Source organism: Anopheles stephensi, chromosome 3 (assembly GCF_013141755.1).
Source record: "Anopheles stephensi strain Indian chromosome 3, UCI_ANSTEP_V1.0, whole genome shotgun sequence".
Classification (NCBI taxonomy): domain Eukaryota; kingdom Metazoa; phylum Arthropoda; class Insecta; order Diptera; family Culicidae; genus Anopheles; species Anopheles stephensi.
The window spans coordinates 143,850-165,634 of NC_050203.1; the positions used below are offsets into that span (position 1 = coordinate 143,850).

Consider the following 21,785-nt stretch of genomic DNA (forward strand, 5'->3'; position numbering starts at 1 on the left):
ATGCAGGGCAAATAAGAAGCAGATTCCAGTATCGCATCCTCGAACGTCGAGTGGAAGGTTCGATTCGATCATTCTTTATTGAGCTAATCACTAAAATAAATAAGACTCTACACTTTTACAGACAATCGACACACCCTGCATTATTGTGTACGGCCAAACGCAATGTCCGTGTCCGTGTTTAACCCACCCTTAGTTTAATTTGAACTTCCGCTTCCTTTTGTCGTCTTCCGTCTTTATGCAACGTCCCCGGTAGCAGATTTCCGTCTCGTGTGTGATACCGTTTGAAACGGATGTCGGGATAACGAGCGAGCCCATTGGATTGATGAATGTGGGCGGTTCCGCGGTAACCTGCACAAACTGCGTTTCACTCGGACTGATGTCCGTCACCGGCGAAGCCTGTGCATCAAAGCTATCTCCGAGCGATCGAGGATCGTCCGTGGGTTGGAAATCGTCATCCTCAGTCTCATCAATGCCTGCCGGCTCGCCACCATCAACCATTTCTTCCGTTTCCGCGTCATGCTCGGCCATTTCGTACAGATCGGAAATGGTTTTTTTCACATCGGCGAAAATTCCGCCCGGAGCCTGCTTTTTCACAAATTGATCATCCGCGAGAAAGCTCGATTCGTCATCGTATACTGGTTCGACAGTGGTTGGCGTTTCGGTAGCAGCTTCTACGCGATCTTGTTGCTGCGGCACGCTCGTGGATGTTTGCTCCAAACTGGCAAGTGTGGGCACTTCTTGTGTTGGCTTCATTGTAGTGGTCGACGGCGTTGATGTCGTGCTTGGTTCAGCTTCTGCGAACCGTGTAATCACTTCCACTGATACTTCCTCCGTTGCGATTTCCCCTGGAACGATCTCGACAGGTGCTACGGTAGCCTCCTCTTCTTGTGCTGTGTTTTCCTGCTCCTCAAAAGCTTCCTGTTGGTCGGCATGCTTCGCGTTATTCTGCTGCGCCGCATTCTTACCCGAAAGCCCAACATGGTCGATACTCTTGAGCGATTCTCCAAAGTGCGACGGTCCATTGTAAACCTGTGCCGCCTGATTAATGTGCTGTGATTCGGCCGTTTCAAACGAATCCACAACCTTCGAGCGCCCTCGTTTGCGAAGGAAATTATTGCGGAAGCTAGCAACAGGTCGTCGCTGTTCTTCGGTGCTGGCCTGATCTTTCTCGTCGCTGTCGCGCTCCGGTTTCTTCTGGCTGTTATCGTCAATGAAATCCTTCATAACATCGTTCAACAAGTCAGCAAATGAGGGAACACTGGAAATCACAAATAATACGAATGACGCTGCTCCCGATACTTTCGAAACCGTGATCTGTTTCCGCGCGTTCTTACCTGGTTTCTGTGCTATCCTCTGCATTCACACCCTGGTTGCTGCTGTCCTTTTGCCCGTACTTGGACGAAACATTCAAAAAGAACATCTCGTTGTCGCGTGCGGCAGTTACGATTTCTGGCTCTGGTTCGGTTGATACGTTCTCCTGCTCGAGATCGTTGGTGCGCGATTCGGACTTCAGCACTGGCTGGAAGGAGTTTTGATTTAGTTTGGTGGACCATTGCGATTCCTGTGGCTGCAGGTTGAACCGAGTGCGTTCTCGAATGCGGAACCGTGGGCCGCTGCTGGATGGTGCCGCCGTGCTTGGTTGCTGCGTAGTAGCCGCTGCGGTTTGCTGGAGGGGAAAAACAAACCATTTGTTACATAGAAACCGTGCAATGTCGTATGGGGCATAGTTACCTCCTGTCTGGAGCGTAATGTCGGTGAAATGCGACGCAAATTGCTGCCTCTGCCAAAAGCTCGTGTCACCGGAGCCTCCGGAGAGGCGGTCGTTGCTGCTGCTGCCGCAGGTTCAGTCGTTGTAGTCGGTCGACGTGTACGCCCGCGCAGAATATCTTGACGATTCTTCGTACGCACCTGCAGGAAAAAAGATAAACAATCAGTTTTGAGCGCATTCAAAGTGCTCGGCTTGCAGTGTAGTGTGTGATCTTACGGTGTTAGTTCCGTGCGTGGACTGCTGCTGTTCGTTGCTGTATCCGGCGGTTGTAATTGGGCTGACAGTCGTAGTGGCGTAAAGTCTCGAAGGCCGTCGCACAAAGGCCGGTCTGCGTCCGGACGCTGTGCGTGATCCTGTCCCAGACACGGCCGGTTCTGGGGTTGTTGTGCGTGTCGTTGTGGTTCGTTCCGTAGTTGTGCGCGATGCATAGCTCTGTTGTGAGTCTCGTTGGCGTGAAACGAGTCCCGGTCGCCGGGGACGAGGTGTGATCTCCATCTTTTTTAGCTCCATCGCGTCATCAAGCGGTTGGCCATAGGCAGTGGTGAGTTTTTCTTCGCTTTCTTCCTTCTCTGGCAGATATTGTACCGGGGGAGCAGTTTGCGGGGATGCTTCAGTAACGGGAGTTTGTGTTCCTAACGGAATCACTGCGTGAGCCGGTTCTGCATCGGGGTTCAGAGGTAAAACTTCCTGAGGTCGAAGGTATTCCTCTTCCTCCGGCCGATCACCCGTTTGCGATCGAGTGCTGTACAACGGCACGTAGTAGCTCGACGTTTGCGATGGTAGAACCGTCGTAGCGGATGACTCCCGTTCGTAGGTCGAATCGCTGTAATATGTAGAGTATTTACTTGTCACTTGTTGCTGCGGATCAACCGAGTCTAGTGGGATCTCATTGGCAAGGGTTGTAGCAATGAGGCGCTCTGATGTTTCTTCGTACGGTTCCTGGTTGCCAAATGTGGTCGATGGCGTCGTAGCGATCGTTGTCGAAGGCGGCGTCGTGGTTGGTGCGGAAGCACCTGGTCCTTGTGGACGAATGACGGGATAGTTTTGCTTTAGGACGTCCCTTTGATAATCCAGGTTCTCTTCTTCCCTTCGTGGGCCCCGCGGAGTTGTTGTGCGGCTGCGGCTACGTCCGCGCGACGATGTGCGTTCCTCGTTGTTCGGCACGTACCGTGAACGGGATCGTGAGTTGGGGGCACGGGTGCTTGGGCCAGAGTTCTCGCCCGTTTCGGCCGGAGCGGCAGGGGCAGGAGTCGTACGCGAAGGGTGTGGTCGCCGTTGTCGCTGTAGAGGCCGTCTGGTGGTGGTGGTCGCTGGTTCTGTACCGTACGGTTCAGCAGCCGACGTCTGAGTCGTTGTACGGTGCAATTGCTTACGGAAATGAGGGCCTCGCGGGTTTACAGCTGCTGAGCCAATTTCCGATGCCTTTGGTGGCCATTGATCGTCCATGAGCGCATTCACGAGACCCGGGAGGTTGGCACTGATCGGTGGCAACTCCGAGGGTATGTTATAGTGCTGCGGGTCAGTTGTGCCTTGTGTTGGTTCGGCAGTGCCTGTAGTCGGTTCGCTGGTCGTGACGACTTCGACTGAGTAGCGTGGGGCATCACTGAACGAGCCCGTGTCATACTTGTACTTGTTGATGTAATTCGTTCCGGTGGTACCGACAGTGGTCGGGAAGCTGGTTTCATACTTCGGTTCGCGCTCGTAAAATTTGCTGCGGTGGTCGAACTCGCGGAAGAACATATCCTGAGTAGTAAATGTGGCAGGCGTCGTCGTCTCGGCCGTAGTACCGGCTGCTGTTGAAGAGGGGTTATAGTACGTGCTGACAAATTTACTATGCCTGTTTGCCCCAGTGTCTTCGTTGGCCGCGGCCGACGCCGTGAAATAGTTGTTTCGAATGACTTGCCGATCTGCACCACCCGGAAGGTTTGTGGTGATCGTTGTCTTGATCATGTCGTCCGTGTGCTGATGCGACGCATGGTTAAAGAAGTCCAGGAAGCCGTGGTCCACTACCGACGATTTAACATTATTAGGACGCACTGAGTCTACCAACTTGAATTTGTGCACAAATTGTTGTTGCTGTTGTTGCTCTTGTGGCTTGTTTTCGTCCAGCGATGCCGGAGTGGTAGGTTGATGGTGATGCGGGCGGCGGCTACGGAAATTTTCCTCACGGAAATGAGTTCTCATACGCTCTGCTTCAAACTGTAGCTGAGCCGTGGTCGGACGTTCTGTTGTCGTCGTTGTCGCCGAAAGGGTTGTGGAAGCATCGTCCTCCTCTTGCGGATAGAAGGATGGCGGGATCTTTTGGTCTGGCATAGGCTTGAAATCGAACTGACGTGTACTGCCGTACGATCGGAACGGATAGTTTGGAGTGGTCGGAGCAAGGGCTGAGCTCGTTGTTGGTTTCTTGGTTTTGGCAAGGTTGAAGTATTCTTCGTTCACGCTAGGATGGCGGCTTGCAGGCAGTGGGTTCGGGTTGCTGAATGAACCGAAGTGTGCAACGCCTCGGTCATTCGTGGAAGAAGATGAGACGGGTTTGCCCGTAGGCGAGGTATAGTGATCCGTTTCGTAGATCGGCTTCCCAGAGGCGCCCAGAGTGACGGGCGTTTTAGTTGATGTTGAGCTATCGTCAAAGTTTAAGGTGGAAGGCGTGTAATACTGAACATTGCTAGGTGCCGTTGGTCTTGTGTGGAACGTGTTGTGATCCAAGGAATTTCCATTGCTGGAGCTGCCCTGGCGCACGATGATCGAACCGACATGCGGCGGCGGAAGAGCAATCTTCGAATATCCATTGGGAGTTTTGTAGCTCAATGGTGCTACGAAGAAAGGAAGGTCTTCGATCTTGCGGTTGGCACGGTTTGACGACAGATCGACACTGGACAGGTAGGGCAGATCGAAACGGGAGTAGCTTTTGGACGGCGCCAATCCGGACGGTCCGATGAAGACTTTCGGAGTGTTCTTACCGAACGCGTCCAGCACAGCGATTTCATTGATGTTCTTTAACCCCCCGAGTGCGTCCCCGGTGGATAGCTTACCCTGGCGGCCATCGTTGTACAAGAACAATGCGAGTGGTGGTTGATTCGGTTTCGGCTTGGATGAAGCACCACCAAGCGTTGATGTGGACGATCGAGATAAGGCTGGAGCCGGGGTTTCGGGAGCACTTGTGTAGCGTGGCGCAAAGGTAGCCGCATTCGTACGTGGAGGTTTAGGCGTGGTGGTGGTCGTACCGGCAGTATAGAAATCGTTTATCAACGATGGGCTAACTGGTTGCGGAAGCGTATTGAACCGAGTGTTCTCAGGCGGTGGTTGCGATTGCTTCTGGTTGTAGAGCGTCTCGACTGGAACGTACAGTAGCTGCACTTCTTCTTGCGAAACGGCGCCGCCACTCGGACCGGATTGTGGACCGGCTGGGTGAGCGTCAAGCTCCGGCTGCCGAATATGTTGGTACGAAAAGGGCTGATCGAGAAGCGACGTTTGTTGCTGTTGTTGGTGCTGCTGCTTTTCTTCTTGGATCAGCGCTTCCGAGACGGGCGATTTTGAGAGGAACTGCTGCTCGAAGGGAATCGCTGAGGCGGCCGGTTGTGGTGGCGGTGGTGGTGGTGGATGTTGTATCGTTTGTCCCACGAATGGCGATGTTCGCTGGAAGCTGGTCAAATGGAACGGTTGCTCCAAGAGCTCTTGGGCAGGTTGATGTTGCTGAGGTGCAGGTTGCTGCAGCAGAAAGCGGTTCGATTGTGGAAACTGATGGTTCAGGAAGGTGAAATGATGCTGCTGTGCTTGTGCTGCACTGTCCGGATCAAGAAACGTCTGCTGAGGGGCAGTGAAATAGTTCAGAACGCGAGCACCTGCCTGGCGTTCGGAGCTGGGTCGAGACAGTGGAATCCAATCGTTACCGGCCACTGGTCCTCCGGTGAATTCTGTCAGCTGGCGTGACCATCTTTCACCAGCTGATACCGGGGGACATATCGTGATGCCGACTAGCGCAACCGCCAGTGTGATAGACGCCCAAGATTCCAAGGCGTCCCTCATCGCTGTAGTTGTAGTAGAAGCTGTCCTGGATAGCGATCGGCAGTAAGTGAGGGAGAGAAGAGGAAAAAGCGCGTTATATCAGTGGTATACTAATTGCTACAATGCTAATTAATGTTGATCCAAGTATGACGTGCTGCTCGTATGTATGGTCAATCTATGTTGTGCATGTTAAAATTTCTCCTTAGTGCCGCTTTCTTGGAGATGTTGTTACGCGTTTGACGAAGCGTGTCATTTTCGTATTGTCTTCCAATATCGACTACAGAGGGGACGAGCAGTAATTACGGTGGCCTTGGCCGCGTGGGTGTTTGGCTATTCGTTGCATGATAATCAGTCGGAGCGCGTGCCGTATGTGTGTGAGTGTGTTTGAAAGTGCATTTGATAAGATTGCAGATTTAGCGAACAGTGTGATGGGAATGCAGTAAGAAAGCGTGAGTAGAGAAGCAGGATAGTGGAAAAATCTGAACAGTAAGTAGATCGTAAAAAGCGCCACCTGTTCCGTCGGGTGTTGGTTATGGTTGAGTGGTAGCAACCTCACGTGCAATAGCTCCAGCCTTAGTGGTTGTGATGGGGGAAAGTGTATCTCATTTGAGTACGATTTGAGGTTCTCAAACGTTCGATTAAAGGGTCTTAAAGAGTTTCACTGTTGTTGCATGTTTTCACAAAATGTCTATCATGTTATAGTCGGCGAAGATCAAGATGAGCACGACGATAGGTATTGGCACGATGGTGCAGAGTATGCTTTTCGAAAAATGAGACGACAACAAACCAACTCAACGGTCGCTTTCGTTGACTGTTGCCTCAAATCTTCGCGACAGCATATAGCTTTTAAGAAATCTGCTGCAAAGTACTTAGCTTATCAATTGAATTATCTCTTCGCAAGTTACGTCCAGTAGTCCGGCTATGAGGAGTAACCGGAACTAAGACCGGTACTTCCGAGTATGTTCAGATATTGGAATACATTTGCGTATGGAAATGCATCGCATCGTAACATCCTGCTGCGAGATGAGAAATTGATCTGCATGGCATGAAGAAAGGCAAAACGACATCCAGATTGCTTAACTATTTATTTACTTTTGCAGGCGCAGATCCGGCCTCCCGGTGTGGCATGTGTGATGAATTTCCCTCAACGCGCAACGGCAGTGACAATCTCTGACCGACCAAAGGCGGAGGAGATGCAAGGAGACGACATCGGATTTTAATGTAGGCTCCAGCTCACTGCACACTGGAAGTATGGATGCTGGATGCCACACTAGCAGAAATCCGGTTCCACTCAACAACAATCAACCCCAAAGTACCCTTCACAGCCGGGAAGCATGTCGTCATCACTGCAGTAACGGTTCCCGATCGTGCCCCAATGAAGGTGAAAGTGATTGGTAACCGGGCGTACGGTAGTAATAATGGAATCACTCCTTCGGCAGACATTCGTTCGACACAGAGCAGGTGAGTGTGATAGTTTCTTTAGTCTTGAATTATATATGTTAAACATGTACTGGAGTTCTTTTATTCTGGGTAGTATCAAACCATCACTACATGGTATTATATTGTTTAAAATGTGGTATGATCCTTTTACTAAACACCATCCGGGACAAGCTGTTCATCCGGGACGGAATGAATTGATCCTATTGCCAAGAGCAAAACCACTAATGCATGAGCGAAAGTGTAGAAACTCGTGGAAAACAACTCTTGCAGTTTGCACTTGCACAAGAAGATAAAAAAAACAGGGACGGAATGCATGTATTTGAACCCTAATTCTCCGGTCTATGTACCCGAATGGCATTGTTTTGTCTGCATGCAAAAACACATTCGTTGCGTGTAGCGAGTGAATGACTCTGTAATCCTAGGTAGTTCAGATGCATCGGTGTTAAAAAACGACACGAATGCCGTCGTAGTGGGAAACTAGATGAGTTTCGAGCAATTGCATTGTTTTTCCCTGAGTTCCCAGTGAGCAAGAGGAATGGAATGTCTTGCGGGAACTTGGTGGATGGAAAATGCCAAAACAATCAAAGCTGAAGTACTTGGGGGCAAAGCCCACCGCAGTAGGGCGTTTTCATGATCATAGCATGGCTCGCGGATGGGTTAAACCAGCAAAACGCTGCAAGTGTCATAATAATCCGTGGGAAATAAGCTGCCGGCTCCACTGACGTCGGATTTCAGACCTCATCGTGTTCTTTTGGATATCTCTTCTTGGAATCTGTCTATATTTTCAACGAATCGAAACATTGTAACAGCGCTCGTATAGGGTTGGTCTGGCTAATGTCTTGACCTCAGACGGGCTCACGGGCACAAAGATCCTGCCTTAGGTTTTGGGCAATTTCTTTTAGCAACACAAGATCCTTCTTGCCACATACTCACATGACGATCTCAGTTGTGTAACTTCATGGCACCGACCTTTGAGGGGACAGTAAATGATTACAACGTTTTCAGATCGTTGATATTTCTCTTTCTGAGTTCTAATTCAAGAAATAACATCGCTGTTGTACAATCTACTTCCCAGCAGGGAGAATGTAGTTTTCTACTGAGTCGTATAGGTGATGATTAGGAGCCGTTAGTCAGTCTCTCGGTTGATAGCAGCTGGTAGCAATAATGGTTTCCTCTTTTACTCGACATTAGACGTGTAAAGATAAATAGACGGGCTCCAGCTGTTAAGTGGAAATCATCACCATCACCTGCTTCAGAATGCCGTCATCGTTTATGTCATTCGATTGGAGCAAGCTTTCGCTTTCGATTGCACACGCGAGATACGCCGCGGGTATGTGGAATAAATCGAAGATCGTACCACCGCTTGCGTTATTTCTACGGTTGATGGAAGCTGCTTGTTTAGATGCGTTTTTAAATGCCCACAACATACCTCGTCCATGCAGCCTGTACGCTGGAAACCGATTATTGTGTAGAGGATCATTACGTTCTTCCTTTATTTATTCTTTCTTCGCCTAAACTGCTACCGCTAAAGTCGTTATCGGTTTCTTTTGATGGGCTATAAAATTAGTTGCTCTGCTTGAACAGGAATTTGTAGCTATAAAAAAATTTCTCCTAATCACACTCGGTTGAATTGCTATTCTTCTAGTGTAAAATTGAGATTTTTGCTGCATTGAAACTCGCTTCAGCACCAGCCATCGTTAGCACATACGTGTACACCTGGAAAGTATCGATAGAAAGTGAACTTTCTTTGAGCATTACATACGCCGAGAGCGGTCGAAGATAATACGTCATTTCAGCGTCTGCTTTCATCCCCCGCATGCCCTGTTGATAGTTTTTCATTACAGAAGATTTAAATGCGCTTCAGAAAATGAACTGCGAAGGAGTTCATATTTGACTGATTTAATTTGAATGCTGAAGGCAGCTACTTGTACACTCACTGCTCGTGCGGAAGATCACTCATTAGTGGCCGGCGTAAATCACACACCATGTTAAAGGCGGTGATGAAAAGCTGAGGATGATGAAATTTATTCAACCGATTATGGTCGGTTTTCGGGTGTGAAACTTTTCCTTCTTCTTTCTCTCCAATTCCACAGCACGCGCAAGAAGAAGTTCCTGGATTAATCAATGCACCGATGTATCGCATACCCGAAAGAGATTTGGGGAACGTTCGGGTGGAAGGTTTAAATATTTAATGTTTATTGTGTTTGTGACCGCTTTCAGAGCAAAACCGTGCGTTTTTCGAAGACGGTGGAAAAGGTGCGATCGAGAGTTAAATTAAAGCTGCTTAAATCGTGATCGATGTAATTGATCAAAAATCTTTCACGGCTGAAGCTTGGCACGCTGGGTCAGCATAATAAGAATAAATTTAAACCCTTATTACAAGTCAAATTACTAACATATGTTTTGCTACCAGGTACTGTACTGATGAATAAAATTTATGGGAAAAAATGTTAAGCATGATTGAAACATAAATCCGAGATACGATATTATCGTCAACAACCTTATAAACGAAGGACTGAACTCCACATGTCTTTACGAATGATTCACAGCGATCGATTTCCTTTTTCAATCCATTCGATCGTGTCCCGTTGTTCCCTCAATGAGTCACCAATGTGACGCCGGGCACGAGATCATGCACAATCATGCACCCATATTGATCATGTTAATCTGATACTGTCACAAAAGCAAACTTCAGCGCCAGACAGCCTTGAACGATAGAAGCACTCGCACTCAACCCGAGGCTGGAATGTAGTACTCGGGATGAAAGTGAAACCGGACTGTAGAGTGTTGCGAGTTAAATCAGTTTTCTGTACGTGTTGCTTTGCGTTGGTGTGTTCACTGTATAGATCATTTTATTTTCGATTGTGTTACTCGTTGCATGCGCCCTAATAAAGTTAAACATTTCTTCCCCAGAGAGTTTCGTTTTGTTGCAGCAGACTGTTCTGGGCATGTTGCTCCTGTCTATAGAGTGTGTATTGCAGCAAAACTGTTAAATACTATTCATAAATGGAATAAAATAATATGGTATAGAATGACATGCGACATATGTGGCAATGAATCATGTAGCATATGACCGGATTTATTTAAATTATTATTTATTCGGCGATGCATTGAATATTCAAATATTCCTGATGTTTGTCCAGCTTTAGATAGCGGTTTGAATTTATTTTATTTAATTAATTTATTTGTATTTCCAATTTGCAAATCTGGCACTCAAAGGTTAACTGTTATTAAACAGCAGCGAGCATCAGGCCATGCTTTAAAAGCGTGGTCACGATCGTGCTTGAACTTGACAAATGGCTCTACTTTTGTCCGTACTGTAAATTGGAAACAATCGAGATTGTTCGCATTGAGCAGAGCGAACAGATGCTGTGTGCTGGCATCACATGGATTTTTCATTGGGCTTGCTTTTATTTAACCACAAATTCCCCGTCTCAAACCATGAGACCTGAAGCTGACCAATACAAGGACCCCACGGAACGAACCAGGGAATTAAACTTTTTTTGCTGCGGTTTAGGGGGTGATTTGCTACCATCAGGGAGGACTCGATCGCTTACCTTCCATAAGCCTTGGGGCTCGGTTCTGAGGCTGGATGTAAATTCCTCGTAACAAGCAGCACTTTCACCTTCGATTATGAAATATGTTTACCACCCAAACTGTGTTCGGAGTTTCGAGTCTCTTTCGTTCGCTACCCTTGAGAGAAAGAGCCTCAAAAACTGCAATATAAAACCTCCACCGACGGGGAGGATCGATTATGTGAAGGAATAAAACGCGGAAAAGAAAAAGTCCGAAAACTGGTTTGCTCTATTAAATTATAGCGACCTCGTCTTGACGTTGTTCAATGTTTCGGAAGTGTCAAAAAGTGATTAAAACAAATGCTGCGTGGTAGCGCATTTTTCACTCACATCAGACATTTCACACTTCACCATGAATGGGAGTTTTGTTTGATGTAATGTTTAAAATTTTGCGCTTCACGGTGGGCAACGATGTGCTCCGTTTTGTGCATGATTGCTTTTGATGGGAAGCAGCATGAAGTATATTGTTACGAAGCAAACAAAAATCAGCGAACACGGGGTGGCAATTTATGGATTTGTAAATTAAAAGGTTTCGTTCAACGGCTCCATTGTAGTTTAATGAATGAAGATGACGAATTATTTTGTTTTCATGATCGTATCATATTGTAAATGCGATAGCAGTGGCTCTTAGTTTGGTAATTCATTACACGGTGAGCCAATTGAATATTTCGGAATGGTTAATAGGGAAGTAGTAACACTTCTTCCGCATCTGTCGGAAAATGTGACAACGCTCACATGCGTTTACTTCAATCAAGCGGAACAGTAGCACGTAAAAGTGTCGAAACACAATGGTAAAACCCTCAATGTCATTAGGAAGGTTATGGACAACCGATCGTATTCAATGCTTATTATTTAATAATGATGCCATTTACAGCAATTTTGACTGTAAAGTTTCCGTACTGCTAGTAAAAAGCACTTCACCATTTAATCAATGCGAATAGGCATGCTATATTTTGATCATTCTTAAATCAATTTGGGTTAACTATAAGTGTGATGGTGTGGTGGGGTTTATTAGTAGTTTTAGTTGTAAGGATCGAAACAAACAATTAGCTCTTAAAAATGGAGCACAAGGTTTGCATAACAGATATTTGACGTGTGCCGTCTCATGTGTTCCAGATTTCCAGCTTCTCCCAAAAGATGGCTGTATTAGGATGGCCGGAGGCAGACAGGTTGTTCGTATATTGTGATAAACATGTGCGGTCGCATTCCGAACGCCAATTGTAGTCAGCGAAAGCATTGGTTATTCAACATCCTATGTTTCCTCGAAATAGGGTGTGTCCTTGAAAGTCGTGGATAATGTCGTCGAGCCATTGATTTAAAACTGATTGCGCAAGAGCTATAATTTGAAACGATGCGTATCACCATTGTGTATATGCACAATTTTGATCAGCATGAATAGAGGCAGTGACATGGACATCGGGTAGGTAGGTAGAGGAAAGCTGAAAGAGAAATCCGGTTCCGGTGGGAGAAAGTGTCGCATTCTTGTTTAGTACGATCGTGCTGCTGCCGGCGGTGTGTGCAGTCGTGATGTAATATTATGGTGATCATGTGAAATCCCGCGTTCATCGATCGAGATCACATTCGATGGGAATGCATGGAGCTAGATACGGATTTTGTCTTATTTTTTATGTTGTCTTGTACGTGACAGCATGGTGTAAGCATTTAATGGTTCATTAATTTCGTTTTCCATTTGGAACTACTTTAACGACAAGGAAAGGAAAGGTTCTCTATTGTGTACATCTGCACGCACAACTTTGGTGCATGTTTGTCAATTCGTTTCATTTCCTTGTAGATCAACCACAAAAACGTACATTTGGTATGGTGCAAATTTTGACGATATACCAGATTACAATCTGTAACATGAGAGTTCGGATACATATTTTCTCTCGGATCACCGGTGTGCACTGGCAACACAACTTGCCCGCTGGGTGGAGATTAAAAGATGAAGCAATAATTGCAAACCACGAAAAAAAAGGAACCACTTGGTAGGTAATTGTTCGTCGTCAACGACAACGACGCGACAGGCATTAATGTTTCAATTGGTACACGAGACCACAAAACTCGCCGGGCTTTTGACCCGAATGTTCTTTCTTAGTAACTTGAATTGCGCCATTGTTGTGTCTTGTCAGTCGTTTGTTAACGTTTCAGCAACGTGCAAAGTCGTTTATTTGCCGTGCTACAGATTGCCCTGGAGTGCTTTCGAGCGTGGTTGATGCTGCTGCTACCGTTGCTGCTAGATTGGCTAGCCTGGTTTGTTGAGGTAGGCATTTTACGTTGCGTTCTCTATGCTACGTGCGCACCACTGGATTTGCGTTGATGATTGTGCCAGCTCATGCGCAAGGCAGCGATAGGATTTGGAAGGATGCTGTCGAGACGTGCGAGCGTAACGTAGTTTTTTTTGTTTGCTTGAGTTTCACCGCAGCATGTATGTTATGTGTGTTTGGTAGATGGAGACGCACAAGTTAGGATAAAAAATGGTACCTAACACTCTATAGCCCTAGCTTATGCGTGTGCGCTAGGCAAGGTGGAATATGGCAATGGTATGGTAAGGTTCACTTAACTTCACAACGCTTTTACCTTGGTGCTGTTGGATAGCAAAAAATCGAGTCTGTTTATCGTCTTCGCGGCTGTTTCTTTCGGTGATGAGTGTACGTTTAAGATTTAAACAATAATTTCAAGAGTTGAACACCGGGTTGGATAGTTTGATTGCACTAAAAGCTTTGTTCTCTCTTGTCTGAATTGATTTATCCCATCTGAGCTTGAACAAAAGTTCCTTTTTTAAATATTGAACTGACGATGTTAAACATTACATCATCTTTTGCACTAATGATATATGAAGCGACTTTAATTTGTGGAACGAAATGCAATAAATAATGCCTCCACCACACGTAAACGTTTCGTTCAACATCCTCACGGCTTAATGAACTTCATCGTGCAGTCCATCTTTAGGTGGAAATCGATTCGCATTTCGCTATTTGCCTTGCGCGTGCACCTTTCAAACGTTGCTGAAGGGTAGCCAATAATGGCAAGCTGTGCAGGAGCGTACCATCGGGTGCTATGTACGTTTTGGTTGTGTTCATCTTGCACAGCTCCTCTAGAAAGCTAATCATTCATTAAATGCGTCCATGAGCGTTTTAACGATGGCGCTTACAGTAGACATGTAGTGTGAGAGCAATGTAGTGAAGATAAAAATGCATCCAAATTACCAAACTCTGGCGGGATTTTACGCTGCACTGACCACAGGAATTTCTTCCCCTTTGATAAACGTCCCATTGCTTTCCATCTCTCACCGATGGAGCATTTACGAACGTAGGAGAAAATAGAAATGTTTTCACGCAAAAACGGAAGAGTTTTTGCAATTTCACTACACCACTGCAGTGGTTGTTGCCAAATGGCCATTTGTCGTGGTTTCGTTTAGCATAACGCAGGAAACAATCCTCTATTTTCAGTGACGTTTGTTTTAGTAAAAAGAAAAGAAAAAATCAACCCCCTTTCGTCGGTTTGCGGCAGTTTTAAGCTCAACAACAACGGACAACAATAACAACGGGACCGGCAGGTGTTTAATCATCGGTTGCAATTGAGAAATCATTAAAATGTCACACCAGTCGTAACAATGACTCGCGCAGTTTGAAATCGGAATAAAGCTCTCACCGAGATGGAAGCTGTAAGTTTTGGGTTGTTTGCTTCTTATTTCAGTTTCTATCTTCAAAAAATGTCAAGCCAATGTCATGCTTTCTTACACTTTCACTGGTACTTTCGGAAGAGTTTTCCATCCGGTCCCGCTCACATTTTTGGGGTACTCCGATCAGATTGTTGAGGGAGAAAACAGGAAATATCGTCAATGTGTATGCGTTACTTACCACTTTTGTGATTCAATTTGGAAGAATTCCCAACTGCTTCTGAGACGTCGACAGTTGCAATAATTGTTAAACTTAACTTTTAGTCTCACTGTTTAAAGATACACACGCTGATCAGTGGCATAAACCTTTCTACCAGAGCGTATTATTTACTCTTTTTATCGTTAATACAATTATTAACGTACGATCGTACAATTATTCCAGCTTAAAGCTGCCAAACACTTGCACTTTCATTTGGGAACGATCGACGCAAACGTTTCTCCACGAAGAAAACGGAAAGAGAACTAACTTTTCGCACTTCACTAGCCGGTTTTTTCCGGATCATCGAGCTTGGCGAGCGTGCGTTAACGAAGATGAAGCGAAGTGTCTGCAACTTTCGCTTTCGTTGAAACCTTTCGCTCACTGAAAGCACTAATTATCGGAGCTTGAAACAACACAAAAAATCACACAAAATTGTAAAAATGTCACTCGAGTTTCTGGCAGTGTACAAAAACGGTGGAGGAGTTCTAATCGGAGTTTACAGCAAAACAATCACAATCACCGTTTGAAAGTGAAACACTCGCCAAGATCGTTGCGCTTGCTTGATCGAGAGCAACAACGATCAACAGCGAAATCTTTCGCCTCGCAGTGATGTCGAAGGCGATGCGTGTGTTGCTTCCAGCGTGTCCAAGCGCAGACTGACTCTGAATGACGCCGGTAGATAGAAAGGCATTCGCGCAGCCTTCACTGGCAGCATGCAGCTATACGCAACCACCCGGACCGAAGACGTTCGGCATCTCGCGAGTGCGGCGCTGCCCTCGAGTGGGGCAGCGTATGAAACAGTAGCAGAGCAGGGGAGAGTCGGTTCGCAGTTTGGACGCGACTTCTTGGGAGATTCCTGGAGCTTTGCTTGGTACACTGCCGTGTCGCGTGTATTGCGCGTTACGGCGTGAAATCAATCGCTATGAGGGGCTGTTCGTTTCTTATTCGACATTGTAAATTGTAAGTTTGTGATAGGTGTTTATGAGCATTTAAAGCCGTTATAGAATCATCCACATTTGTGATGATAATTGGGCGGTACCAGAATCACTTATCCTTCCATTTGTTAGGGCGTTAAAGGTAAACCGTTAATGTAATCTAACTCACTATGGCAAATCACAAAGTTTTCATTATCCCAAATATCAGTGACATTTGCAAGGAGCCAGTCTGGAAATGAGGTTAGGTATGCGTCAGAATCGGTAGCGTATGATTCAAAACGTAAACTACATAACACCATGACATAACGAATGACTCATTTGGATTTGCACGAAGGTTTAAACCATTTCGAGTTAGGAGTAGGAGGAGGGAGGTCGGTTAAGATCGGCGAACCGGGCATCTCTCAAGGCCGTCGACATTTTTCCACTCGCTTTAAAGTACGTCGGCTGGAATGTTTTGTAAAAGGGGCTGTTCTTGCGGAGAGCCTGAAGCTTGAAACGGGAGTCTTGAGGTATTCGAGTTGATTTTTAGCTTAATGGAACCATCGCAAACTATAATATAAACGTTATCTTGCGCATCGATAGACAATCTTTTAAAGGTTTAACGTATGTCTAATGATGGCCGCATTGGGAGGTCACCAAAGCTAATTAAAATGTCTTTGACAGCCACTTTGAATGTCGGCAAAGATTTATCTTATGATGTTTTCACTGTTCGATAGCCATTTTCTTCGAAAACAACAGCATTCAATTTGTAAGTGGCCGCGCGCTGCTGAAGTACTTCGGATCGTACATATTGGAACTTTCTCCCGCGGCCATGTAGCTTGGATCTAAAAGCTGATTATGAGACGTTCGATTATGAGATTTTATTCAGACCCGGTGGGTGTCGTCGTCGGTCTGTTAAGGGAATGATATTATATGTGCAGTTGAGGTACGATCTAAGAAAAAGATTTTAAAACACATTGCAGTCACATACTGGCCCGTTTGATTGTCAATAAAAAAACAGCACAAAGGACAAACGATGGTTTCCGATTACCGCTAAAATTAAGTATTCCCGTCGAGTAACTCAAAATAATCAGAAATAGTTGTACTGTGAACAGAAGGATCAACATTTGGCGTATTGGTGCGTTTTGTGAGTAAATTGCTTTTAAATATGACCCACTGCTCGCTATTTTGGGATGTGAAATTATCGGCTATCCAAATATCAACGTAGATCGGGCGTATCCAGTATGACTCGGGTTTTTTTTTGCATGTAAAGAAAGTATTTAATTATAGTGATTATTGCTGACATAAATAAGCGCACAGAGCTATTGGAAATTGCATAATTTCTCTTCGTTGATTGGCAAATCCTCCATTGGACAGAGTCACATAAATTGTACCCTCGCTTCGCATAATGAAACTAGTTTATCAATGCTCATCGTGCGTGTTGTTGTTGTTGAATCATTCGCCAGTAACCGCAACAGATAACCAAAGAGATTGAGATCGAAATTTGAAGCGATTGGGTCGATCGACCGATGATCGGTAATGCATTGCGACATTTTGCAACGATGCACCTCTTAACAGCTTCGAAGTGCCGCGCAAGACCTAGGGTTGATTGAGGTAATTCCAAAAAGCAAACATGCAAATATCCATTCATTCAAGGCGGGCACTCACATTTCGCAACGCCAGCAGTCCCACGCGCCTCTCGCTTGTTCATCTATTTTCCACCAGTAACCACACAATTCGATTGTAAGAGAGGGAGTGCAATAACGGGGATAATTCGGGGGCATCATTGTAGACGGGCTATCTTTTGGCATCGTATGTTTTCTGATCTTTCGATCGACCTGATACTTTGGGTGGTGTTATGTGAAAGGTTTGGCAGATACCGCTGCCTTGCAGCGTGGTCGTGAAGCAATCGAAATGGTTCATCCTTCTCGACACAGGTGTAGAATGCTGTTCAATATCAATCTAGCTCCGTTTCATGCCCATTTTCGGTCCTATGCTGACGTACGATAAGATGGTACCGAACCAAGCGAAGCGATGCTCAATATTTTGATGTTTTGTGGGAGAGTGTGTTTGATTTTCATTAGCTTGTGTTTGCGGTGCATCTTTGTGGTTCGCGAAGTTATGTCATCGGATGCTGTGTGCAATGTGACGAGGTAAACTAGAAAACACAATAGAACGCCCCAAAACACTAGCACTTTTCGATCCAAGAGGCAGAACATGAAGAAGATTTTTGTGTAGCGGCTTTTTATTTTAGTTGGTGATGTGAAGCATATAAAGTTAGGCGTTTGAATGTATCTGACGGATGGAAATGAAGATCGCGTGCTTGAACTTTGCGTCTTTGTTACGTCTACCGACAAAAACTGTGCGTTAAGATGCAAATCAGTTTTATGCATTCGCATTGAAAGCATTGATTTCTGTGGAAAAGTCTCGGTAGTATAGTGTAGTGATTGAACCCAGGAAATGTATTCATTGGATACCGCATCGCAATGCAACATGAAACACAGCCTGTGCAATATGTTCTATTACGCACCGCCCGTCTTGTTAAATGTGCTCTTGCTTGCAGTCGTGACGTTAACGCGACAAGGAACATCTAACTATGTTGTTCAGACAGAAATGCTCAGACGTTACACAAGGTGCGAAATGATGTGGCCAAAAGTAGCAACAACGTGCAGTGTAAAAAACTTCACAGCACCCAGACAAGCGAAATGGTCTAGTTGTCGGAAACGGAACGATGTACGGTGGTGCAATGTTTTGGTCTGTTTTATGTCAGCCGGGCTGCACCTCATACGTGGTCGTTGTGGTAATCGTGCCAAAGAAGGTGAAGTATTTAAGTTTAGGCGCGTAACTTTGCATATTGAGAACTGTGAGTGGTGCCGTTCTTGTCATACTATTGCCTACTCGAGTTTGTGGGAGTTATTGCTTTATGAATCATTAATAATACCATGATGTTTAAGAAAAGTAACTGCGAATAAAAAAAAACTTTTTACGCTAGACAATTTCAACATTACAAAATAACATAGAACTGCCTCGTTGGTGTATGTTATCGTCTATGACTAAAGCATTGTTTTACAAAGCTTTTTCTGTAGCCCTTTAAATGATGTAAAACCAAAGCTCTGATTTCGGAAGCGATATTGCATTTCGTTTTCTTACAAGCAGACGAACACTTGGTGGCCTCGTGTACAGTAACTAAAGCGCGACTGGCGTTCCACGCGTTTAAAATTCGAAAGCATCAAGCATCAGCTACTGAGGATCTGGGAGGAAATTGGGAACCGCTCCCATAATCTTTGTAATCGACTGCCCCAATGAAAAAAAAACAAAGTAACACTCACGAAGGAAGCAAAGGGAGATCGAGAAGGAACGCACCAAAACAGAGGGGCAAAAGAAAACCGGAACGAACTGTAACGAAACCGCGCAAAAGCCGCAAATTAACCTGCACTGGCAATAAAGTCTACGTCGCCGTGCCGGACCGATGCTGGAGAGATTTACCGTGCTGGAGAGAAAAATTACATATGACTTATGTTTGTGCGCTGGAATCGCATTTCTATGCCGGAGATGCAGGTGCTCGCGATGGTATAGGAAGACGGTTTTTTTTGCTCTCTAGTGGACAGCGCCCACCGCTGTGCCATTGCGTGCTTGCGTTTGACGCAGTGAAGCCGAACCGATGATCTGCAATCGTTACCGATCTATACTATTATCTTTACCCGCGAAGTAGTAGGCGCGGGTTGCTAGATCGCCAACGTTGGAGTGCTTGGAGCTATTGGCCTTAAACGGAAAGGTAAAAGCACATGCCATAAACTGGCCTTCGTGTGAGAGAAATGGTTTTGATCTGGCCGTTTAGCAGCCACTGTGGCTGTGCATGTTTAGCCTTTTGTAGCGGCACTGCTGTTGGTCTATTTTAGTCACTTAAACTTTCTTTATGTTTGGCTCTTACGCTTGCTCTCATGCTTGCCCTGCCGGCAGTGGCGTCTTTTTGTGTGTTATATTTCCTTCCTTTCCTTTTCACTCAAAATTGCACTGTCACTAAGCTTTTCTTTTTTTCTCGACCAACAGAAAGCGTCGATCGAATAAGAAGCCTTCCAGCTGGCTAGGCTATGGAAGTGTTTTGCAGCAAAATCTTCTCTTTCGCTGTCTGTCTTGGTGGTAGTGGTGGTGCAGCGTGATAAAATACACTAATGACCGAGTGCAGCTTTGCGACTAAACATCCTTATGAGAGAAGGAAGTAAAGAAATATGGCAAAGGATTGGTGCCGTGGCCTAAACGTGATCACGCTTCTGCTTTTGGTAACGGTTGTTTCACTTTACTTCCGAAAAACCTGTTCTCGAGGGTGTTGCAGAGAAAGTTCGTGGGCACAATCCTTCAGACCGCACTAGGCGCCCTTTTCTTCTCAGTTGTGTAGGCTATTGGGGCACCACGCCCTTTTGTGGTAGGAAGGATTGGAGTGCAAGCATTACGACATCATCATGCCACAGCGATGCTGAGATGAGAGATGATTGAGGCCTTCAAGCTGGATCTTACTGAGTCAAGCGAGCTCTGTATGTGATTTGGCTAGCAACAGAGCAAAGATGTACGACAGATGAAGCAATGCATTTTTAGGACGTAATTCCAGCGGAAAGGATGTTCTGCCATACAGCAGAAGAAGCAGTAGTGAACATCGATTGCACATAGATGTGCAAGGTGGTAGAGCTGAGTGGTTGGACAGCATCGTTTTGACGCCGTTTGATTTTGAGATTACGCGACAGCTGCGTTACTTCGTAAGGGAGTGTTTAGGTAGGCACGCATTCCAGGAAGTTTGTGGCACAAAACCGCACGCACGTTGCGTAAGCCGTGTAACGTATGATCCTTGCAAGGAAAGGCGGGCGGGGGCGAATGGGGAGGAGAATGTAGTGTATCCCGAGGATAAAACTGTGCTCGCAAAACACGCTTATCGCATCGCGGAATGTGAACAAAACGCCAGGGACCCGGTTTTTAAGACGCCATCGAGACGGAGGTCTAATCGATTCGGGGTGGAGGTATAGGGCGACGGATGGTGTTAAACCGGATTGTATCTCGCAGGTTGATGGCAATGCGTCGCTACGTTGTCGTCTGTCTGCATGCGGATATTAAGCGGCGTGATGTAATATGGTCATTTTGAGCGTGACGCGCACACACATCTAATGACGATCCTAATGCTTGCCGGATAACTGTCAGTAAGTTCACCAATTATCACCATTCTGATGTTGGTAAGCTTCCTTTTGCAGTGTGGCCGCTGGAAATCGAAGGTTAGTATTGACTTTTTGCCACCGCACGGGTTCATTGTGAAATTCGGTCGCTGCAGGTAATGCGAGATTCTAATGGAAGTTGTGGAATGGAAACTGAGAGATTTCCGAGAGAAAATCATTAACTGTGGTTTGGTTTGGTTTTCATATGGACTGAAGCTTCTCCTGTGTTTTTGTGGTGATTTGAATGTGGATTATTTTAGTCTTAACTTTCGGAAAAAGCTTGTGAAAGCATTCCTCATTAGTTGATAAATTAGTTTCTTAATGTTGTTTCGCAGACATTGCTGATTGATCGAAAATCTCTTTCCTGCTTTAACACACCTAGAGGTGTGGACTCAAATATCAAGTGTGGTTAGTTCGAGTAATGTTCGCTGAGGTGCAATGATAGTCTATCAAATGCTACGATTGTCACACTGTCGTTGCGGACGATGTTGCCGGCCAATTAGACTAGGCTTAGCAGCGATTTTATCACACAATTAAAAGTTGCCCTGCCCAGCGACCAATATTGTGAGTCAATTTTACTTGCAATAAAATATCAGTTCATAGAGCTCACCGATGAGTGACGCTTTTTTTCCTTTTTCAGCGATTCATTTACTACTGCTGCTGGCATAAGTCTTCTAAACCCTTCAATTACACCACCCTAAACGTGATCAATCATAGTGGCACCATGCCCGGAGGTTAAGGGTCAAGTTCAAATTAAAGTATTTTTTTCGAAAATTTACTGTACTCCGACGAACGTTGAAGGTTTCCCAAAAGATAATGCGTTTGCCCTTGCGAGAAGCATCAAGAGAACCGGGGCTTAGAAATCGGCTGGCTGGTGGCACAGTTTAAAAATGAACGCCATCTAACTGAACCGATGGCTTCACTTGATGGACGATAGAGGTTCGTCGCTTGATTGCAGCGATGCGCTTGACATTGAAGTCTTTTGTTTTGTTGGCTGAACGACTTCG

At 45.7% G+C, this 21,785-nt stretch overlaps 2 protein-coding genes across 3 annotated transcripts in view; one reads left to right on the plus strand and one right to left on the minus strand.

The window, feature by feature from the left end:
- Positions 1-23: 23 nt before the first annotated feature.
- LOC118508868 (mucin-12) lies at positions 24-15,357 on the minus strand. Of its 2 annotated transcripts, none has more exons than XM_036048657.1 (5): positions 14,649-15,357; positions 1,985-5,814; positions 1,732-1,908; positions 1,335-1,666; positions 24-1,258 (listed from the first exon to the last, which is right to left on the minus strand). In XM_036048657.1, the coding sequence occupies exons 2-5, from the start codon at positions 5,792-5,794 to the stop codon at positions 190-192; spliced, it is 5,388 nt and encodes a 1,795-aa protein (XP_035904550.1). In that variant the 5' UTR covers positions 5,795-5,814; positions 14,649-15,357; the 3' UTR covers positions 24-189. The 2 variants fall into 2 exon arrangements, with proteins under 2 accessions (XP_035904550.1, XP_035904549.1); XM_036048656.1 differs by having other exon boundaries at positions 1,985-5,819.
- Positions 2,172-21,785, plus strand: part of LOC118508869 (protein prickle-like) — a 104,919-nt gene continuing 85,305 nt past the window's right edge. The window contains exons 1-2 of the mRNA XM_036048661.1: positions 2,172-2,309; positions 6,874-7,234. Coding sequence (XP_035904554.1) covers positions 7,029-7,234 — 206 coding nt within the window. The 5' untranslated portion in view covers positions 2,172-2,309; positions 6,874-7,028. The remainder of the gene's footprint in view (positions 2,310-6,873; positions 7,235-21,785) is intronic.

Coding starts and splice junctions, on each gene's coding strand:
- LOC118508868 (XM_036048657.1), bottom strand. CDS start 5,794: ATGAGGGACGCCTTGGAATCTTGGGCGTCTATCACACTGGCGGTTGCG. Junction 1,667..1,731: donor CATTACGCTCCAGACAGGAG/GTAACTATGCCC, acceptor TTTCCCCTCCAG/CAAACCGCAGCGGCTACTAC. Junction 1,259..1,334: donor GAGGATAGCACAGAAACCAG/GTAAGAACGCGC, acceptor TGTGATTTCCAG/TGTTCCCTCATTTGCTGACT.